At 46.9% G+C, this 17,024-nt stretch overlaps 2 protein-coding genes across 23 annotated transcripts in view; one reads left to right on the top strand and one right to left on the bottom strand.

Moving 5' to 3' along the window:
- Positions 1-3,495, top strand: part of GOLGA2 (golgin A2) — a 48,260-nt gene extending 44,765 nt beyond the window's left edge. For all 7 annotated transcript variants that reach the window (XM_087704606.1, XM_087704602.1, XM_087704604.1 and 4 more), the window contains 2 exons: positions 855-1,026; positions 1,704-3,495. In XM_087704606.1, coding sequence (XP_087560732.1) covers positions 855-1,026; positions 1,704-1,951 — 420 coding nt within the window. In that variant the 3' untranslated portion in view covers positions 1,952-3,495. The remainder of the gene's footprint in view (positions 1-854; positions 1,027-1,703) is intronic.
- A 2,865-nt stretch (positions 3,496-6,360) lies between these two features.
- Positions 6,361-17,024, bottom strand: part of DNM1 (dynamin 1) — a 110,676-nt gene continuing 100,012 nt past the window's right edge. For 6 of the 16 annotated variants that reach the window (XR_015695481.1, XM_087704592.1, XM_087704598.1 and 3 more), the window contains one exon: positions 6,361-7,073. Coding sequence is in view for 7 of the 16 variants with exons in the window: in XM_087704592.1 (XP_087560718.1) it covers positions 7,013-7,073 (61 nt within the window). In the remaining 9 variants the exon portion in view is untranslated. Of the gene's footprint in view, positions 7,074-7,546; positions 8,365-13,518; positions 13,557-17,024 lie in introns of those variants that run through there. The other 10 variants (XR_015695476.1, XR_015695479.1, XR_015695478.1 and 7 more) reach the window with 3 other exon arrangements.

Below are 17,024 nucleotides of genomic sequence, written 5' to 3'. Positions count from 1 at the left end.
CTGTGTGTGTGTATTTGTTGTGGCTAGTGAAGCTGGGAGCAGATTCGGACAATGAGGAGGTTGGGGAGGAAGATGGGCCAGTCCTGGAGTCTGGGGAAGGCTCTGATGAGGGCTCTGTGTTGGAGGCAGAGAAGGGGCCAGGGCTGTCTGACAGTTATCAGCTGCCTTCAGAGTCAGACATCAGTGAGGCAGAAGAACCTGTTCCCAGTGTGCACATGCACAGAGTTGCCAGACGAAGGGAACAGCTAAAGAACAGGGGTCGACTTGGGAGTAAGGCCACAGGTGGACAGTGAATGGCCCCTCCCAGAGGAAGTGAAAGAGGAGTGAAAGGGGAGTGGAGTTTGCAGGAGGCAATTAGTTCACTTCATTGGTTTGTGATTCTCTGAGACTCCTTGCCAAATTTTGCAGCTCTCGGCCTGGAAGCTCTCCAAGCCAGATAAGGTCTGTGACTGTAAATCCTCCCTCGAAAGACTTTGCTGGAGCAGAATTTACAGTCAATTAATAATAGGAGCTTTTGCTGGGACAAGGAGTTTGTTGCATACTCATGAGAGGCCTTGGTCAGAACAGTTTTGCTGTGTTCTTTCTGCTCCCAAGTCTCAGAACGAAGACCCTCTTCCTTCCCCAAGTAGCTTTTGGAGCGATTTAGCGGATGCCAAGAGAAACACAACAGACAAGACCGTGAAGCCGAAAACTCACAAGGACTAGCCCCTTAGCATTCGTAACTCAGCTACAGGAAGTGGGGAAAGGAAACTTCCTCGCAGGACGAAGGAAGCCTTTGGGCGCTGGAAGGTGCCCCCCCCTGCCCCCCCGGTGCTTCTTTCCATTTTCCCCTTTAGATTCTTTTTTGTTTGCAGATGAAGTTACTGGAGCTGCACGAACTGGTGATGCGCCTGGTGGGCGAGCGCAACGATTGGTACACCAAGTACGTCATGGCCACGCAGACTGGGGAGCCACAGCCCGGGCACGAGAGGGAGGCCGGCGTTCAGGCGGATGGCCCCTTCGAACCGAACACTTCCAAGGTGGCAGGTGAGAGTCAGTAAATTGAGGAGGGGGGAAAGGATTCCTTTGAAGGGGCCATCCTAGTAAAGCCCCTGCTGTATCCTCCCCCCCCCAAATCTGGGCTCCTGTCCCTAACCCCTTCCTCATGCTGCTCGGTCATTACCTGGCTGGGGAATTCTGGGAGTTGAAGTCCGCACATCTTCAAAGCAGCTAAGGTTGAGAAATGCAACTTTAGGGTGTACAGCAGAGGTGGGTTCTGGGTGGTCCGGTCCAGGCATATCGGTGGTAGCTGGGAGCAGCGGCCACCGTACCAGAACGGTGGCTCATTTGGCCCACCTGCCTGCGTTCCTTATTGCTTTTTGATGCAAACGGGCCAATTGCGCATGCGGTCACAGCGGGCGGGACCTGCGTGACGTACGCCAAGCAGCTGGGTTTTGCAGGGCGGTGGCATGTGCATGCACGCCGATGAGGATGCCCAGCCCCGTCCCGGTTGCGACGGGATCTGGAACCCACCACTGGCGTATAGGTAATCCTTAGCTTACGACAGTTTGTTTAGTGATTGTTCAAAAGTTACAATGTCTGTGAAAATAGTGACTTTAGAACCGTTTTTCACACTTAACGACCGTACAAGGGATACCTGTACAACCTCCACCACTGACGCCTCATTTCTCTACCCCCCCTCCCGCCTCCCCTCTGCCTTCCAGACCTGCGAGAAGTGAGCCTGACGGACGGACCTGAACCGGACGCCGTCGTTTCACAATCCCACCCGCTCCACAGCGACCCCCAGGGCCCCCAGCCCGCTCCTCGGGACCCCACGGCCCAGCAGATCCTGCGGCTCCTCCGTGAAATACAAAACCCGCAGAATCGGGTGGGGCCCCTCTCGGAAACGCCGTGCATCCCGTTTTTCTATCGGGTGGACGAAAACGACGAAGTGAAGCTTCTGGTGGTTTAAACTGGAAAGGGACGCTTGAGAGCTCCTGCGGGGGGCCAGGTGGGTGGTGGTGGTCGGGCTGGCTCGAGGGCACGCGCTGGGGGGGTGGAAGCTTTTGTGCGCTGGCTGCGAATCACACCGTTGTCCAATGAAGCTCAGAATTTTACGCCACCCGACCGCCTGTTGCTTCCTCCCATTCAGGTCTTGTGGATTTAATTCTCTCTACTAAACCCTCCTTTGGTTATTTCAGCTTTCGTTAGGTCAGGTTTTATGCCCTTCTTCCAAAATCTTCCTTCCCTCTTTTAACTTGCATGGCCCCCAATCCCACAAATCCCACCCCCTCCATCCTTTCCCTTCAAAGAGTTAGCCAGCTGCCTTTCTAGCAAAACGCCGTCTCTTTCCTCCGCCCCCCCCCCAAATCCTTTTGTTCCGTTACAACGTTTGGAAGGGCAAACGGTTTTCCAGGGAAGGGGATAAAAAGCTGCAATGTAATTTTTTTTAGAAAAACTGGACGTTCGTTTGCATTGAAGAGACGGAAAGGTTTTACTTATTCTTCGGAGATGCGGAAGGGGAGGTCAGAAAAAGGAACCAGGCTTGTTGGGTTGGGGGGTGGGACGAGAGTTGATTCCATCTCTCGCACGCGGAATCTCTCTCTCCCGGGGTCAAGCCAAACTTATTTCAACCATCTTAAGATTATTTTGCAATGCATTTTGATGGTTGACGGTTTCTCTCCTTTCTGCCTCTGAGCCCCTCCCGCACGGGGAGATTGACGGAAGAATTCCCTTGATTGTGAGAGTGTGAAGCAGTGTACCGGTTGGTTTGAAGTTGGTGGTGACTTGGTGTGTTAACAAAAAAAGGGGGAGATTAGGAGGTGGTCCAGCTTTCTTAGTTTTTAGCTCCCGGGAATAGAGAGACCGGCAAAGTTGCGTTTTTGCACAAGTTTTCCTCCTGGGACAGCTTGCTAGCAAAGCACGGAGGGAAGTTCGAAAAGCAAAAGAAGCTTCCGCTACAATTTTCTAGCAAAAACCGCACGTCGACTACCCCACTTTCTTTCCAAGTTGTAAGGCAGAAGGAACTGGATCGCAGGAAAACGACAACGCCCACAAAACGGGGACAGTCGCAACATCAGTGTTACTCGTTCCCTCGTTGCGTTAGGTCAGGAGGCGGGCGAAAATGGGCTCGCGGGCCGCTTGTTGGCACAAGTGTACATATTGTATCTGTAATATTTTGTACATAACCTTGAATAATAGTAATAATAATAATAAAAAGAGAGAGAATAAAGCCCACGGACAGCCTTTTCCTGGCTGGCGGAAGGCTACCCTTGTCACCTTGTATGATATTTGAAGAAGAAAAATAAAATGAAAATAACTTTAGTGGAGGCGGGAGGGGCAAAGCAGGACAGGAATGTGATTTACTGTAGAATATTATTCCATATTTATTAGGTGTGGGGTTTCCAGGGGAAACGCGTGAAGCAAAGCAAAGGAACTCTTGCAATCTGTTGCCAAGACAAATTTATATCCTGTTATAAAAGATTTGGTCTTTCTGAATAAATCTGTTTCACTTCACTGATGTTGCATGTGGCTCTTCTGTCCCTCGGAAGCATTGCCCGGGGGGGGGGGGAGGGGGCGTTGTCTGCCCAATAAGCTGCACCGCATGCACACACACCCCGATCAGTTTCATTTAGCGACCGTTCAAAATTACAAGGGCACTGAAAAAAATGATTTACGACCGTTGTTCACACGAAGCCGTGGTGGCGCAGTGGTTAGAGTGCAGTACTGCAGGCTCCTCCTGCCGGCTGCCTGCAATTTGGCAGTTCGAATCTCACCAGCTCAAGGTTGACTCAGCCTTCCGTTTTTCCGAGGTGGGTAAAATGAGGACCAAGATTGTTGGGGGCAAGAGGCTGACTCTAAACCACTTAGAGAGGGCTGTAAAGCACTGGGAAGCGGTATATAAGTGCTATTGCTCTATATGTCTGTCTGTTTATCTATCTATCTATCTATCTATCTATATCTATATCATCTATCTAATATCTATCATCTATCTATCCATCTATATATCATAGTGGTGCAGTGGTAAAAATGCAGTATTGCAAGCTAATCCTGCCCACTGCTAGCAGTTCGATCCTGACCAACTCCTCCCTCCCTCTTTCCTTCCTTCCTTGCCATGGTGGCACAATGGTTAGAATGCAGTATTATATGCTAACTCTGCCCACTGCTAGCAGTTCGATCCTCACCAGCTCAAGATTGACTCAGCCTTCCGTTTTTCTGAGGTGGGTCAAATGAGGACCCAGATTGTTGGGGGCAAGAGGCTAACTCTAAACTGCTTAGAGAGGGCTGTAAAGCACTGTGAAGCGGTATATAAGTGCTATTGCTCTATCTCTATGTCTGTCTGTCTATATCATAGTAGTGCAGTGGTCAAAATGCAGTATTGCAAGCTAATTCTGCCCACTGCTAGCAGTTCGATCCTGACCACCTCCTCCCCCCCTTCCTTCCTTCCTTCCTTGCCATGGTGGCACAATGGTTAGAATGCAGTATTGCATGCTAACTCTGCCCACTGCTAGCAGTTCGATCCTGACTGGCTCAAGGTTGACTCAGCCTTCCGTCCTTCCGAGGTGGGTCAAATGAGGACCCAGATTGTTGGGGGCAAGAGGTCGATTCTGCTTAGAGAGGGCTCTAACAGCATGGTAAAGCAGTATATAAGTCTAAGGGCTATTGCCATTGCTACAACTGTTGCAGGGTCAGGAAAAGGTAAAATGTGTGAATGGCTGCTGTCGGGGACATGGACATATCTGTATTACAATGAGCTTCGGTGGCACAGTGGTCAGAGTGCAGTTCTGCAGGCTACTTCTGCTGACTGCCTGCTGACTGCAGTTTGGCAGTTCGAATCCCACCAGGCTCAAGATTGACTCAGCCTTCCGTCCTTCTGAGGTGGGTCAAATGAGGACCCAGATTGTTCCGGGCAAGAGGCTGATTCTGTAAACTGCTTAGAGAGGACTGTGAAGCCCTGTAAAATAATGTATATAAGTCTTCAGTGCTACTGCTATTACTACGACCATTACAGCATCCCCATGGCCAAGAAATCAAAATTCAAACCCTTGGCAACTGGTTCATATTTACGACAGTCGCAGTGACTTTCCAAGAAGCAAAAGTCAACGGAGAAAGCCCGATTCACTTAACCACCGGCTTACTAATTTATCAACCACATTGATTCACTTAACAACTGTGGCAAGAAAGGTAAAATTGGACCAAAACCAGCTGAACCGATGTCTCGCTTAACTTAATTGGGCGCAATTGTGGTTGTAAGTCGAGGACTACCTGTATCTTCCCTTTTTTTTTTAAGGAAAAAAAAGTTTTAAGCGTGGAAAGAAACGGTATTTGGGTTCATACATTCTGTCAGCGTGGCCTCACTTGGAGGTTTAAAGAACAGCTTGTTCCTTCAGTTGTGTTACTTAGGGTTGTGAAATCGCTTTCGTTATGTGTTTGGCTGCTGTGCGAGATGCGGCGAGGTTTATTTTTTCCCCTCCAGACTGGATCCGGCGTAGTTTTGGCTTCTGTCATTTTCCGGCATGCAAACTACTGAAAAAGGAAACATCGGTTTAACCCACAGGAATGTGAACTGCGCTGACCCCCCACCCCCGAGTTAATTCAAATTTATCTTCAGATCGTTGCAACTCCCTTTTGATTTTGCAATCTGGCTTGTCGTAGTAAGTTACTCCCATCAGTGGCTGTGCTCACACAACATCTTTGGCCCAGTTGCCAACTTAAACCGCTTTGTAAAGATTGCACAATGCCCTGAGTCCTACAAAACCCATGTTAAAATGAACCGAGTTGGTCTCCTGGAACAAACGCGCGCGGTGTGAAAGACCACCGAAATGTGTTGCAGAAAGGGACAGCAAAAAAATTTAAATCATCTATATATATATAGATTGATATCTATATATTATCAAGATATATGTATATATATGTATATATATATATGTATATATATATATGTATATATGTGTATATATATATGTATGTACATATATATATATACGGCTGTCTGTGTATATGTTCCAGCATAACTTTTGAACGCCTCAAGCAATTTCAACCAAATTTGGTACACAGATGACTTACTCCCTGGAGACAAATACTGTGGGGGTAAGACACCCCTAAAACCTCTTGTGCGTTCTGTTAAGATACGGTCTGTTGTGCCTTAAAATGGCTTCTACTGTACGGCCATGTGGCTTCATAGTACTCCACAAGGGGGCTCCCACTGGTAAGGGGAAAAATCCAACATTAGAAATTACGTTTGGTCCGGACGTTCCCCTCCTCCCCACCCGGGAATAAATACCCGGGCAACGCCGGGTTATCGGCTACTAATAAATAAACGAACAACATGTGTTGGATTCCTGCAGCGAAGACTTTCCCCATCAAATATGACATGCAAAAGAACCGACAGAGGAGTTTATTTGAAGGCATGACATCTCTGTTATACAGAAATAATTTATTTCAGCCAGTGAACAGGAGATGATAGGTCACACACGGCATTACAAGTACTACCAGGACTGCAAAAAAGAAAAAAAAATCACCCACAATTTGGGAGCAATAACCCAGCTGCAGCAACTGTAGGTGTGCGCACCTGTGTGTGTTGTTACACCCACACCCACAAGCACACATTCTTCTTCCTACTCAAGTATTTGCTAAATTTCAACAGTGGAGGCATTTAAAGGCTTTAAAACATCTGGACACCATATAGATTTTAGATCTTTATATATATATATATGTATATATTTATAGATATTTATATAACAGTAAAGATGTGTTTCATTACTACAATATAACTCATTGGCTTTGTTCGAAGTTCCTTTGAAGCAACCAGGAAGAAGGACAATAAAAAAAAAAGGACAAAGGAAAAAAACAGTTTCACTAGAGTCGTATCTGATATGTGCAAAGCCACAAGCTACAACAGAACAAAGCTGTGGGGTTTATTTTTGTTTGTTTTGGATTTGGTTTTTATGTTCATTTTTTTAAAAGATGTGCGTTCGATCATTCCAGGACAGGACAGCTAAGAGGCAGATTTAAAAGGATGGATGAGCAGAAGTTACATGTCAAACGATGCCTTTGGACTCTCCGGACGAGAGGGGCTGGCTTTGTTAGGCCGGCTGGAATTCCAAAAAAAAAAGAAAAAGGAGAAGGATAAGGGGGTGGGGTGGGGTGGGGGACAAAAGAATTAAAACCATAGTTAAAACAGACAAAAGGAACAGACATCAAAACTCAACTCAAAACCGTTCGTATCAAGGAACGTAAAATTGGAAGCGGGGATGGACTTAAAATTGTGGCTTTTAGAAGGACGGGAAAGTGGCGGATTTCCCCACCACCACCACATTTATTCCTAAATAGGTAGGTCACAGAGCCGGTAGCCGAGAGGGATGTCCAAGTTGGTGATAAAAATGTGTTAATTTTTTTTTTTACCCCTGTCATGAAATACGTACGTCCCGCATGCAAGGAAGCGAATGGAATCAGCAGAATACTCAAGACATCGACACGTTTGAAGAGGTCCTTGTTTTGATTTTTGTTTTGTTTTGTCGGAAGCGAAGCTCATAAAACATTTACACAGCAAACTCTCTCTTTTCCCCCCCCCGAAATATCAGCTGGTCCGTTCTGGCTGAGAAGGAGCTAAATTAAATCTCAGTCTCTCGATCAGAAAGATATTGTGCCAAAAAAGTCTCTCCCAAGAATCGGAGGGTGACCTCTGAACGTTGGTTTCAATCCATCCGTGGTCAAATCCTCTGGACATCTGCACCATCCAGGAAGCCCCCCCCCGCCCCGGCCACCAAACCAGTTGGCCCTGCTTGAAAAAAAGGAGGATCAGCCCCTCATCGGGGGTGGGTGGGAGGCACCTTGAATCCAATCCTTCTCAAGAACATGAAAGCATTTCCAGTCCCAAGTTCTCTCGCCGAGTGTGGTCCTCAAAAGCACAAGACCACCTGTGTCTCTCTACTACGGTCCAGTGGACAAAATGAACTACATCGCTACGGATTAAGGGCTACGGCCGACCCAGGACACCGAACCCAAGCCGGGTTTGGGCACATCGAGATGTTCCTTCCGGTCTACGCCTCGGCGAACTCAACGGCATTCACGAATCATTACCCTTCGACTAGGAGGGACTACTCTAGGCTCACAAGCAATACGGACGCACAATAGTAGACATAAGTGCTCAATTCACTAAAACGAGCATGTTTTTTTTTTTAAAAAAAAAAAAACCACATGGAGGAAGGGGCAGAGGAGCCAAGGGGGATGCTGGGTTGGCAGAGTAGAGGAAAACCCAGGCGGGGTGGGGTGGGGTGGGGGCTTGTCACCAGCTGCCTACAGGCCTTGGGTTATAGATCTAAGAGGGAAGATTCAGCTGGTCGGATTAATGTGGCTCGTGTAGGTGAAGAAGGGCCCTTCCGGCTGTGGAGGCAGAAGAGATAAAAAAGAAAAGCGAGAAGAGAAACACACAGAGGGAGATTAGCGTGGTGGCTAACTGCAAATAGTCATGCTTCTCACCACCTCATCTCGGGCCAGGACCACAAAGATGTCCCTGACGCCAGCTCCTGGCTAGCATTTTCACCTCCCTTTTCCCCCGTCCCAAATGCTGATTAAAGAGAGAGGACGGTCTTGTGACCGTTGGATGGGATCTGGAGGTTGGTCTTCTGGATCGAATCCATCCCAGGATTTTTCCCCAAGCTCCACCTGGAAAGTAGTCCTGGCCTCTAGACGGCTGTTGAGAAGCATGAAGCGCAAGTATGGCAATGTTGTTCGTCCAAGCGCATGAAGAGAAATGTTATTGGAGATGGAGATGCTCTTCTGTGAAGACCTGCTTCTGAAGTTGACAGATAGTCCATCAACCTGATGGCTGGGCTGCATTGTCTAGGGCAGTGGTCTCCAACCTTGGCAATTTGAAGACCTGTGGACTTCAACTCCCAGAGTTCCTCAGCCAGCAAAGCTGGCTGAGGAACTCTGGGAGTTGAAGTCCACAGGTATTAAAGTTGCCAAGGTTGGAGACCACTGGTCTAGGGCTTTGGCCCATTCACTTAGCCCCTACATGGGATTTCCCCACACCATCTTCCAGCCTTCCCAGTTTGCAAGGACCATTGAATGGGGTGAACTCTTTCCTGGAGGGAGAAGCAACCATCAATGATGCCTTCAACTCAAGTACAACTTGATTGGATTCACTAACGGACTGGATTCAATGTGGAAATATCCTAACTAGGTATATTTTTAAAAGAATTATGGAAGACAGTTGAGGCTATCTGCCTGAACAAGCCTTGAGCTCCATCTCTGAAGGCTTCCAAGGCCATCTTCATTGACATTCATTAATGTCACCCAATTTCCTGAGGTTGCAAGAACTTCATGGCTATCTATGACCATGTAATTTTCAAAGCTGTAATACGAAAGGGTCTTCTGGTGTGTTTTCCAAGCCTAGGCTACAACCTTGGTCTCCCAAGATCAACCAAGGTTGGCTGTGTTGGTGTGGCCTTCGTGGGCGTTTCTGGTCCATCAACCTCCAATTTCCTTTGTGGGGGGGAATGACAAGTGGATGAAACTTATTGGCTACACAATTTATTCTACCGGCTACTTCCTCCAATGCAGCTCTGTTGATTTGTAGACCACGTGGCCTTCTCCCAAGTCATCTCGGATTCATTTCCTCAGGGTTTCCCTGCCATCTTTGGTGGTTTTTAAGAGCAGGTCTCAAAAGGGCAACAGTGAAGTCCAGCTCTTGGCAAGTCGCCCAACAAAAACTGAGTAGCCGTGCCTGAATTGAACTTGATGGACTAGAAGCCAGGAAGACCCTCTAGAAGAAAAGCCAACTTTTCACCTATGGGTGGGTTGCTATGTTTCCCGTTGAGCTACAAGCCTCTAGGATAAGCAGGGATCTAACCACAATTCTGGGTGGTGGAATGAGATATGTTGGAGATTAATGTGCCCCACCCATGTACCATTGGCCTCCCTGGTTTGTTTGTTTTGTGGCTTACACAAGAACAAGACTTCACACAACCTTTAAGGTCTGGAGTCCCACCTCGTAGAGATGGGGCGTCTTAAAGAGGGCCTTCTCCGCATTTCTATGAAGGGTTTTCTTATTTTATTCCAAGTCCGCTGCTTCTTTATCCAATCTCTTTCTCTCTTTCTCTCTGTTTTTCGGGAACTTGTTAGAAAAAGCATCAATAGCAAATGCTAGTTTAGATCAGAGTATTCATTATCCCATGTTCCTGTTGGGGAACTTTTAAAATTAAATGTGTGTTAAGGACTCGTGCTTATAGGGGCAGGGGCAGGGGGATAATCCCTTTTTTTTCTTTTAGCACATAGACATGTACACACACACACACACACACACACACACACACACCTCGAGGGCAGGAAGTTGGCACTCTGAAAATATCCATTGGAAGAACATGTTCATGCAACTCTAAGCAGAAATAGACGAATAATCTTGATGTGCAACATTTACGCTGATCATAAATGTTGACCTTCTTGGCTGCCAGTGCTCTACAACAGTTGGCTGGCTGTCCATGTTCATTTTTTCAATGTTTTGGACCTCCAGTTTTGTAGAAAAGATGGAGCTAACATCCTTCCAGATGTTGACGGACTATGGCTCTTTAGAAGCTCCCAGCTAATCAAACAGATAACAGGGCATGCTAGGAGCTGAAATTGCACAAATCACCTGGAATAATTCTCTTGTTTCCTAACTGCGGTGTTGAGGGTTGGGACTTTTTGACAGGGAAAAAGCTGCAGCAAATTTGTGATAACCAGCATCAACAAACCGCATTACAAACAAGAGAACAGTTCCTAGAGATTGGAATCTTGCAACTGTCCTACCTTAATTTCACAAACATTTATGAAGTCTATTCAGGGGTTTTCCCAACCATCTGTTGTTCTTTTCCCTCAAATTAAGTGGACTAAATGCCTGAAACTTTGAGGGTTGTAGGATGCGGTGTCTGGTATTGGGGCCCGCCAGCAGCCATTGGAGCTGGCAGCAGAGTCGGACAGTGGGGAGGCTGGGGAGGAAGATGGGCCAGTCCTGGAGTCTGGGGAAGGCTCGGATGAAGGCTCTGTGTCGGAGGCAGAGAGGGGGCCAGGGCCGTATGCCGGCTATCAGCTGCCTTCAGAGTCAGACATCAGTGAGGCAGAAGAACAGCTGGAGCCTGTTCCCAGTGTGTGCACGCACAGAGTTGCCAGATAAAGGGAATAGCTAAGGAACAAGGGTCGACTTGGGAGTAAAGCCACAGGTGGAGGATTAATGGCCCCTCCCATAGGAATAAAAGAGGAGTGAAAGGGGAGTGGAGTTTGCAGGAAGCAATCAGTTCATTCCTGCATTCTTGCCAAGTATTGAGGCATCTGAAAGATATCAGCCTGGCCACTCTCCAAGCCTGATTGTGAACTGTCTTGAAAGACTATTGGCCGGGACTTTGCTGGAGAGGAATTCACTGTAAATTAAATAAAAGGAGCTTATCGGGACGAGGACTCGGCTTGGTGTTGCTGGGGAAGCCTAGAACATTCAGAACAGTGGTGGTTTCCAGATCCCGTTGCAACCAGTACGCAGCACGCATGCATCTTAGTGCCTCCTCAATGCTCCAGCTGCTCAGCGGAGCATCGCGCAGGCACTGTATGCTCCGTGCGCAGAAGTGCAGAAGACTTAAAAGACCGGTAAGGAGCTCAGGGCAAGCGGGTGGGCCTTCCGGAGTACCGTACTGGAACGGTATCCGGTGCTCCGGGCTGGCTCCATTATGCCCGTACAGGGGCATACCGCCTGCAATCCACCACTGATTCAGAAGGATTTGCAGAAAAAGGAGAATAGATGCATAGTTGGGGCAGGCTCTACAGTGGAGGAAATGAAATTGGGTATAGGAGATGTCAGAAGAAAAACTATCGTTGGAGGCCTTGTCTGTGTCTTCTGTGATGAATGGGGGTGATGGGATATACACCTGGGCAGCCCCTGACTTGGAAAAACTAACCCAGCATTGAGCTCTTAGAACAGATGCCAGGCCCTTCTTTTAGGGAAGTGTCACATTGCGACCTGCCAACCCTCTACCTTAAGTTGGTAGGGTTCAACTGGCCACCTTCTTGTTCTACGCTATGTTGCCACACCACAGACAGGCATAGCCTTGACCCTGAAGACATGACCAGCTTCAGGGTTTTGGTGATGAGAAGATACACAAGGAAGCAGAGGACATTATGGTTCTAAAGTTCTGCTTCAAAAGTGGCCTTCAAACGGTGAGATGATGGTCTCCATCCTCCTTAAAAATAGGAGTTGAGAGTCAACCTGCCCTAGGGTGCCACCTCCTAAGGAACACTCTTCGATAAATGTCACTAAAACATGCACAACCCAACATTGCTACTCTACGGGAACCGGGTCACATTAGGAGACAAATGCTGGGGAAGACTTTAAATAAACACAGCACATACCAGGAATCAAAGCAGTGGTGGGCTGCAGCCGGTTTACATCGGTTCAGGTGAACCGATAGTTGCGACCTGCGTGTGGGCCTGCTCACCCACCCCTGCGCTGTGCTGTCCTATTTAGCCTTTTTTTTGTTTGCGAATCGGTCGTTAAGGTAAGTGCAGCCCACCTCTGGATCAAAGTGGTAGGGACCTGGGTTAGTTTTGTGTTTGGGACCCCAGAAAGCAATACTGCAGTCTGAGACAACAAGCGACAGATCAATGGTGGGTTCCGGATCTTGGTACAGGTCCGGTGTCACCCACATGCGTCGTACATGCCTGCGATGCCTCCGGATGCTCGGCGGAGCGTCGCGCAGGCGCCATGCACGGAAGCACCAAAGGCTTAAAGGACAGGTAAGGAGCTTGGCCGGGAGGGTGGGCCCTCCAAAGCACCATACTGGAATGGTACCCAGTGCTCTGGGCAGGCTCCGGTATGCCCATACTGGGGCGTACCGCCTGCAACCCACCACTGGGATGGATCAAAACTGGGCGTTCCCCCGTGTTTACAGGAATGGACAATGGAGAAGACTTCCCTCTGTCTCTTCTCTTTCCTACTGCTCAATTTTGTGGGATCTACTGTGTTTCCCAAAAAATAAGACAAGAGTCTTATTTTCTTTTGACCCCCGAAAGAAGTGCTTGGCCTTATTTTTGGGGAGGTCTTATTATTTTTGCGGTGCAGGAGGTGGCGAGCGTGATCACCTCATGGCTGTTGCTGTGTTGCAAGATTTTCAAGGAGGGCTTATTTTGGGGGGAGGGCTTATTTTAGTGCATGTGCTCAAAAGCTTGATTGGGCTTATTATCTAGGGAGGTCTTAATTTTCAGGGGAACAGGGTAATAAGTATGCTACTGTTTTTCTTTTTGTCTCCTTCCTACCCACAAAGTCTTTGCTACTGAAGATTTTCCCGGCCCTCCCAACAGCCAAGAGGTTTGCAGACTGGACGGAGAAAACAAGGGGGTATCCCCCCCCCCTCCTTACAGATCCCCACACTGGTCTAGGGGAGGCGAGTGGCAGATGGGCGAGGGGCGGGAGGACACCAGATGGAGAGGAAATGGGACGAGGAGACAGAAAGGTTAACCACACCGACTCGTGCATCAGCGGAAGCCGGGGTGAATACAGAGCAAAGAACATACCGGTCTCAGCCAGTCCTCAAGGATCAGTGATAGTGATTCTGAAAAGACAACATGAGAGCAACAGGGCAGTTGAGACACTGAGGCAGAAGGGAGGACAGCTTGGAGCAAAACGCACGGGCTCGTGTAACCCCCCCCACGCAGAGGCGGGTGAGAAGAAGACGGGAGGTGCGTCCCATGCTCGCCCCCAGCACACAGAGAAGACAAGCAGAGTGGGCAGTCAGAAGATGTAGCTATGAACCAGTGTGCAGTGGACACGGAAAGAGACAATGGATTCCACGCAGCCATGTGGACTCCCACTCCCTGGGACCACTTCCACAGGGCATCCCCCCAGGCCAAGACAAGGTGATCCGCAGAGGCTTGAAGTGGGCTAAATGTACACACCGCAAACCACAACACTGCTCAACGAAAGGCCTCACCACAGTCAAGGTGACGTCTCTTGCTGTACCCGCCCTCCAACTTGGTGTCTGCTTGGCATTGGGGTGACAGCCCACATAACCCCATGCAGTTTGAGGGTCTTCGGTAGATGGAGGGAGTCTACCCTGGGGGCATGTGAGGAACTCATCCCAAGCATTCCAAAAACGGGAAGGTAGAAGAACCCTTCTGGATACAGACAGATTCACACACAAACACGCACTGCCAAAAGTTTGATGTGCTTCTTCTCAATCCCACTCCGGCCGCCGTTTTTTCCCCCCTCTTGACGGGAAGGAAAAAAGAAGCGAGGGGAGAGAAAGAAGGACAAACTTGATGAGAAGATGAAGATGGTGGACTCCTGGCAAGAGGACAAGGCCATCTGGCAAGGGTGAACCAACTTATTCTATATACAAGAGATGGCCTAAGGAGCTTTGGGGTGCCATCTCAGGTGTTGGGTTATGGTGTTGGCGAAGGGACAGTTCCTAGGAATTAAAACTGGGCATGGAAGAGGGAGAGAGAGAGAGAGATTCTGCGCCTTCTTGATCTGGGAGCTCAATCTTAGAGGTGACTTTGTTTTTGAGGATTCCTTGTGAGAGAGAGAGTAGACCACAATCTCTATTGAAGGACTTCCACCTGAGGAAAGCTCCATGTCAACATTCATGGACCTCAACTCTACTTCTCTACGGAATGTCCTACCTTGGTGAAATGTTTAAGGGAGACCCAATCTCTTGGCGACTGGCTGCAGTACAGTTATCCCTTGAAGACTGTCCTACATACCTTACAAGGAGTGATTTGACCATTTGGATATCAACAAAGACTCAACAACCCAGGATCATAACAGAGCTGGAAGGGACCTTGGAGGTCTGTTGGGGTAGTCCTACAAGAGCAGCCTTGTCTTATCAAACATCTTCAGGTGTTCCTCTCTAATCACCATGGGAGATGGTTATTTATTTGTGTTTTATCACATTTATGTAGCCGTCCATCTCGCCATACATGATGCTGGGACAGTGTACAATAAATTCTGCTGTAACAAAACTGTGGACTTACTGAAAAACATTGTGGGGATGGTGGAGAAACCAGCTAGGCAAGTAGAATATAACTATTTGGCTGTCCCGGGACTGTCTTTCTTTATATCAGACAAATTCCTGCTGCCCATAACTTTATTAAAACTCTAGGTCAGCCGTAAGTGATCTGATGCTTTGCTGCAAGGTGGATGAGATCTTACAACTGCTTAGAAGTTGGGGAGTCAATCGTTTCGAGAGTATCTGGAAGTGTTCTACCTTGATTTGAAATTAGAATAGAATAGAATAGAGAAAGTGGAATAGAATAGAAAGTGGAATAGAATAGAATATAGAAAGTGGAATGGAAGAATAGAATGGAATAGAATAGAATAGAATATAGAAAGTGGAATGGAAGAATAGAATGGAATAGAATAGAATATAGAAAGTGGAATAGAAGAATAGAATAAAATAGAATAGAATATAGAAAGTGGAATGGAAGAATAGAATGGAATAGAATAGAATATAGAAAGTGGAATGGAAGAATAGAATAGAATGGAATAGAATAGAATATAGAAAGAGGAATGGAAGAATAGAATAGAATAGAATATAGAAAATGGAATGGAAGAATAGAATAGAATGGAATAGAATAGAATATAGAAAGTGGAATGGAAGAATAGAATATAGAAAGTGGAATAGAAGAATAGAATAGAATAGAGAAAGTGGAATAGAAGAATAGAATAGAATAGAGAAAGTGGAATAGAATAGAAAGTGGAATGAATAGAATATAGAAAGTGGAATGGAAGAATAGAATGGAATAGAATAGAATAGAATATAGAAAGTGGAATGGAAGAATAGAATGGAATAGAATAGAATATAGAAAGTGGAATGGAAGAATAGAATGGAATAGAATAGAATAGAATATAGAAAATGGAATGGAAGAATAGAATGGAATAGAATAGAATATAGAAAGTGGAATGGAAGAATAGAATAGAATATAGAAAGTGGAATGGAAGAATAGAATATAGAAAGTGGAATAGAAGAATAGAATAGAATAGAGAAAGTGGAATAGAATAGAAAGTGGAATAGAATAGAATATAGAAAGTGGAATGGAAGAATAGAATGGAATAGAATAGAACATAGAAAATGGAATGGAAGAATAGAATGGAATAGAATAGAATATAGAAAGTGGAATGGAAGAATAGAATAGAATATAGAAAGTGGAATGGAAGAATAGAATATAGAAAGTGGAATAGAAGAATAGAATAGAATAGAATAGAGAAAGTGGAATAGAATAGAAAGTGGAATAGAATAGAATATAGAAAGTGGAATGGAAGAATAGAATATAGAAAGTGGAATAGAAGAATAGAAAGAATAGAATAGAACAGGGTAGGGTAGGGTATGGTAGGGTAGGGTAGGGTAAGAGAAGAGAAGAGAAAGGAAGAGAAGAGCTGGAAGGGACCTTGGAGGTCTTCTAGTCCAGCCTCCTGCTCAAGCAGGAGATCCTATCCCATTTCAGACAAGTGACCCTCCAGTCTCTTCTTTAAAACCTCCAGTGATGGAGCACCCACAACTTCTGGAAGCAAGCAGTTCAACTGGTTAATTGTCCTCCCTGTTAGGAAGTTTCTCCTTCATTTCAGGTTGCTTCTCTCCTTGATTAGTTTCCATCCGTTGTTTCCTGTCCCGCCCTCCGATGCTTCTTTGTGGCAGCACCTCAAATACTGGAAGACTGTTATCATGTCCCTCCTAGTCCTTCTTTTGTCTAGACTGGCCAAACCCAAATCCTAGCAAATATGGGAAGGGACCTGAGAATTCTTGTTCCACAACAGCTGGAATGTAGGTTCCAGAAACATCTGCAGAACCCAAACCAGGAGCAGCAGCCACCGAATAATCCCTACACCTCTTTCGTGGTACGTGGCAGGACTCGGAGAGATGTGGACCAAGCTAACGGCCACTTCTAACACGTGACCCAAACTTTCATGGTGGGCGGTGGGGGCTATGGAATGGGGCAGAAGGTCTAGGAGCCCGAAGGGAGGGAGACCAGTTGATTTCAGCCCCTCTGGAGTTTCCTGCCTGTATATAGAATATATAATCCGA

This window comes from Thamnophis sirtalis, unplaced genomic scaffold, assembly GCF_051295495.1.
Source record: "Thamnophis sirtalis isolate CommonGarterSnake01/CBP01778 unplaced genomic scaffold, rThaSir2_p1.2 scaffold_2, whole genome shotgun sequence".
Lineage (NCBI taxonomy): Eukaryota > Metazoa > Chordata > Lepidosauria > Squamata > Natricidae > Thamnophis > Thamnophis sirtalis.
The sequence above is the reverse complement of the archived record's forward strand: the minus strand, read 5'-3'. Positions and strand labels throughout refer to the sequence as shown.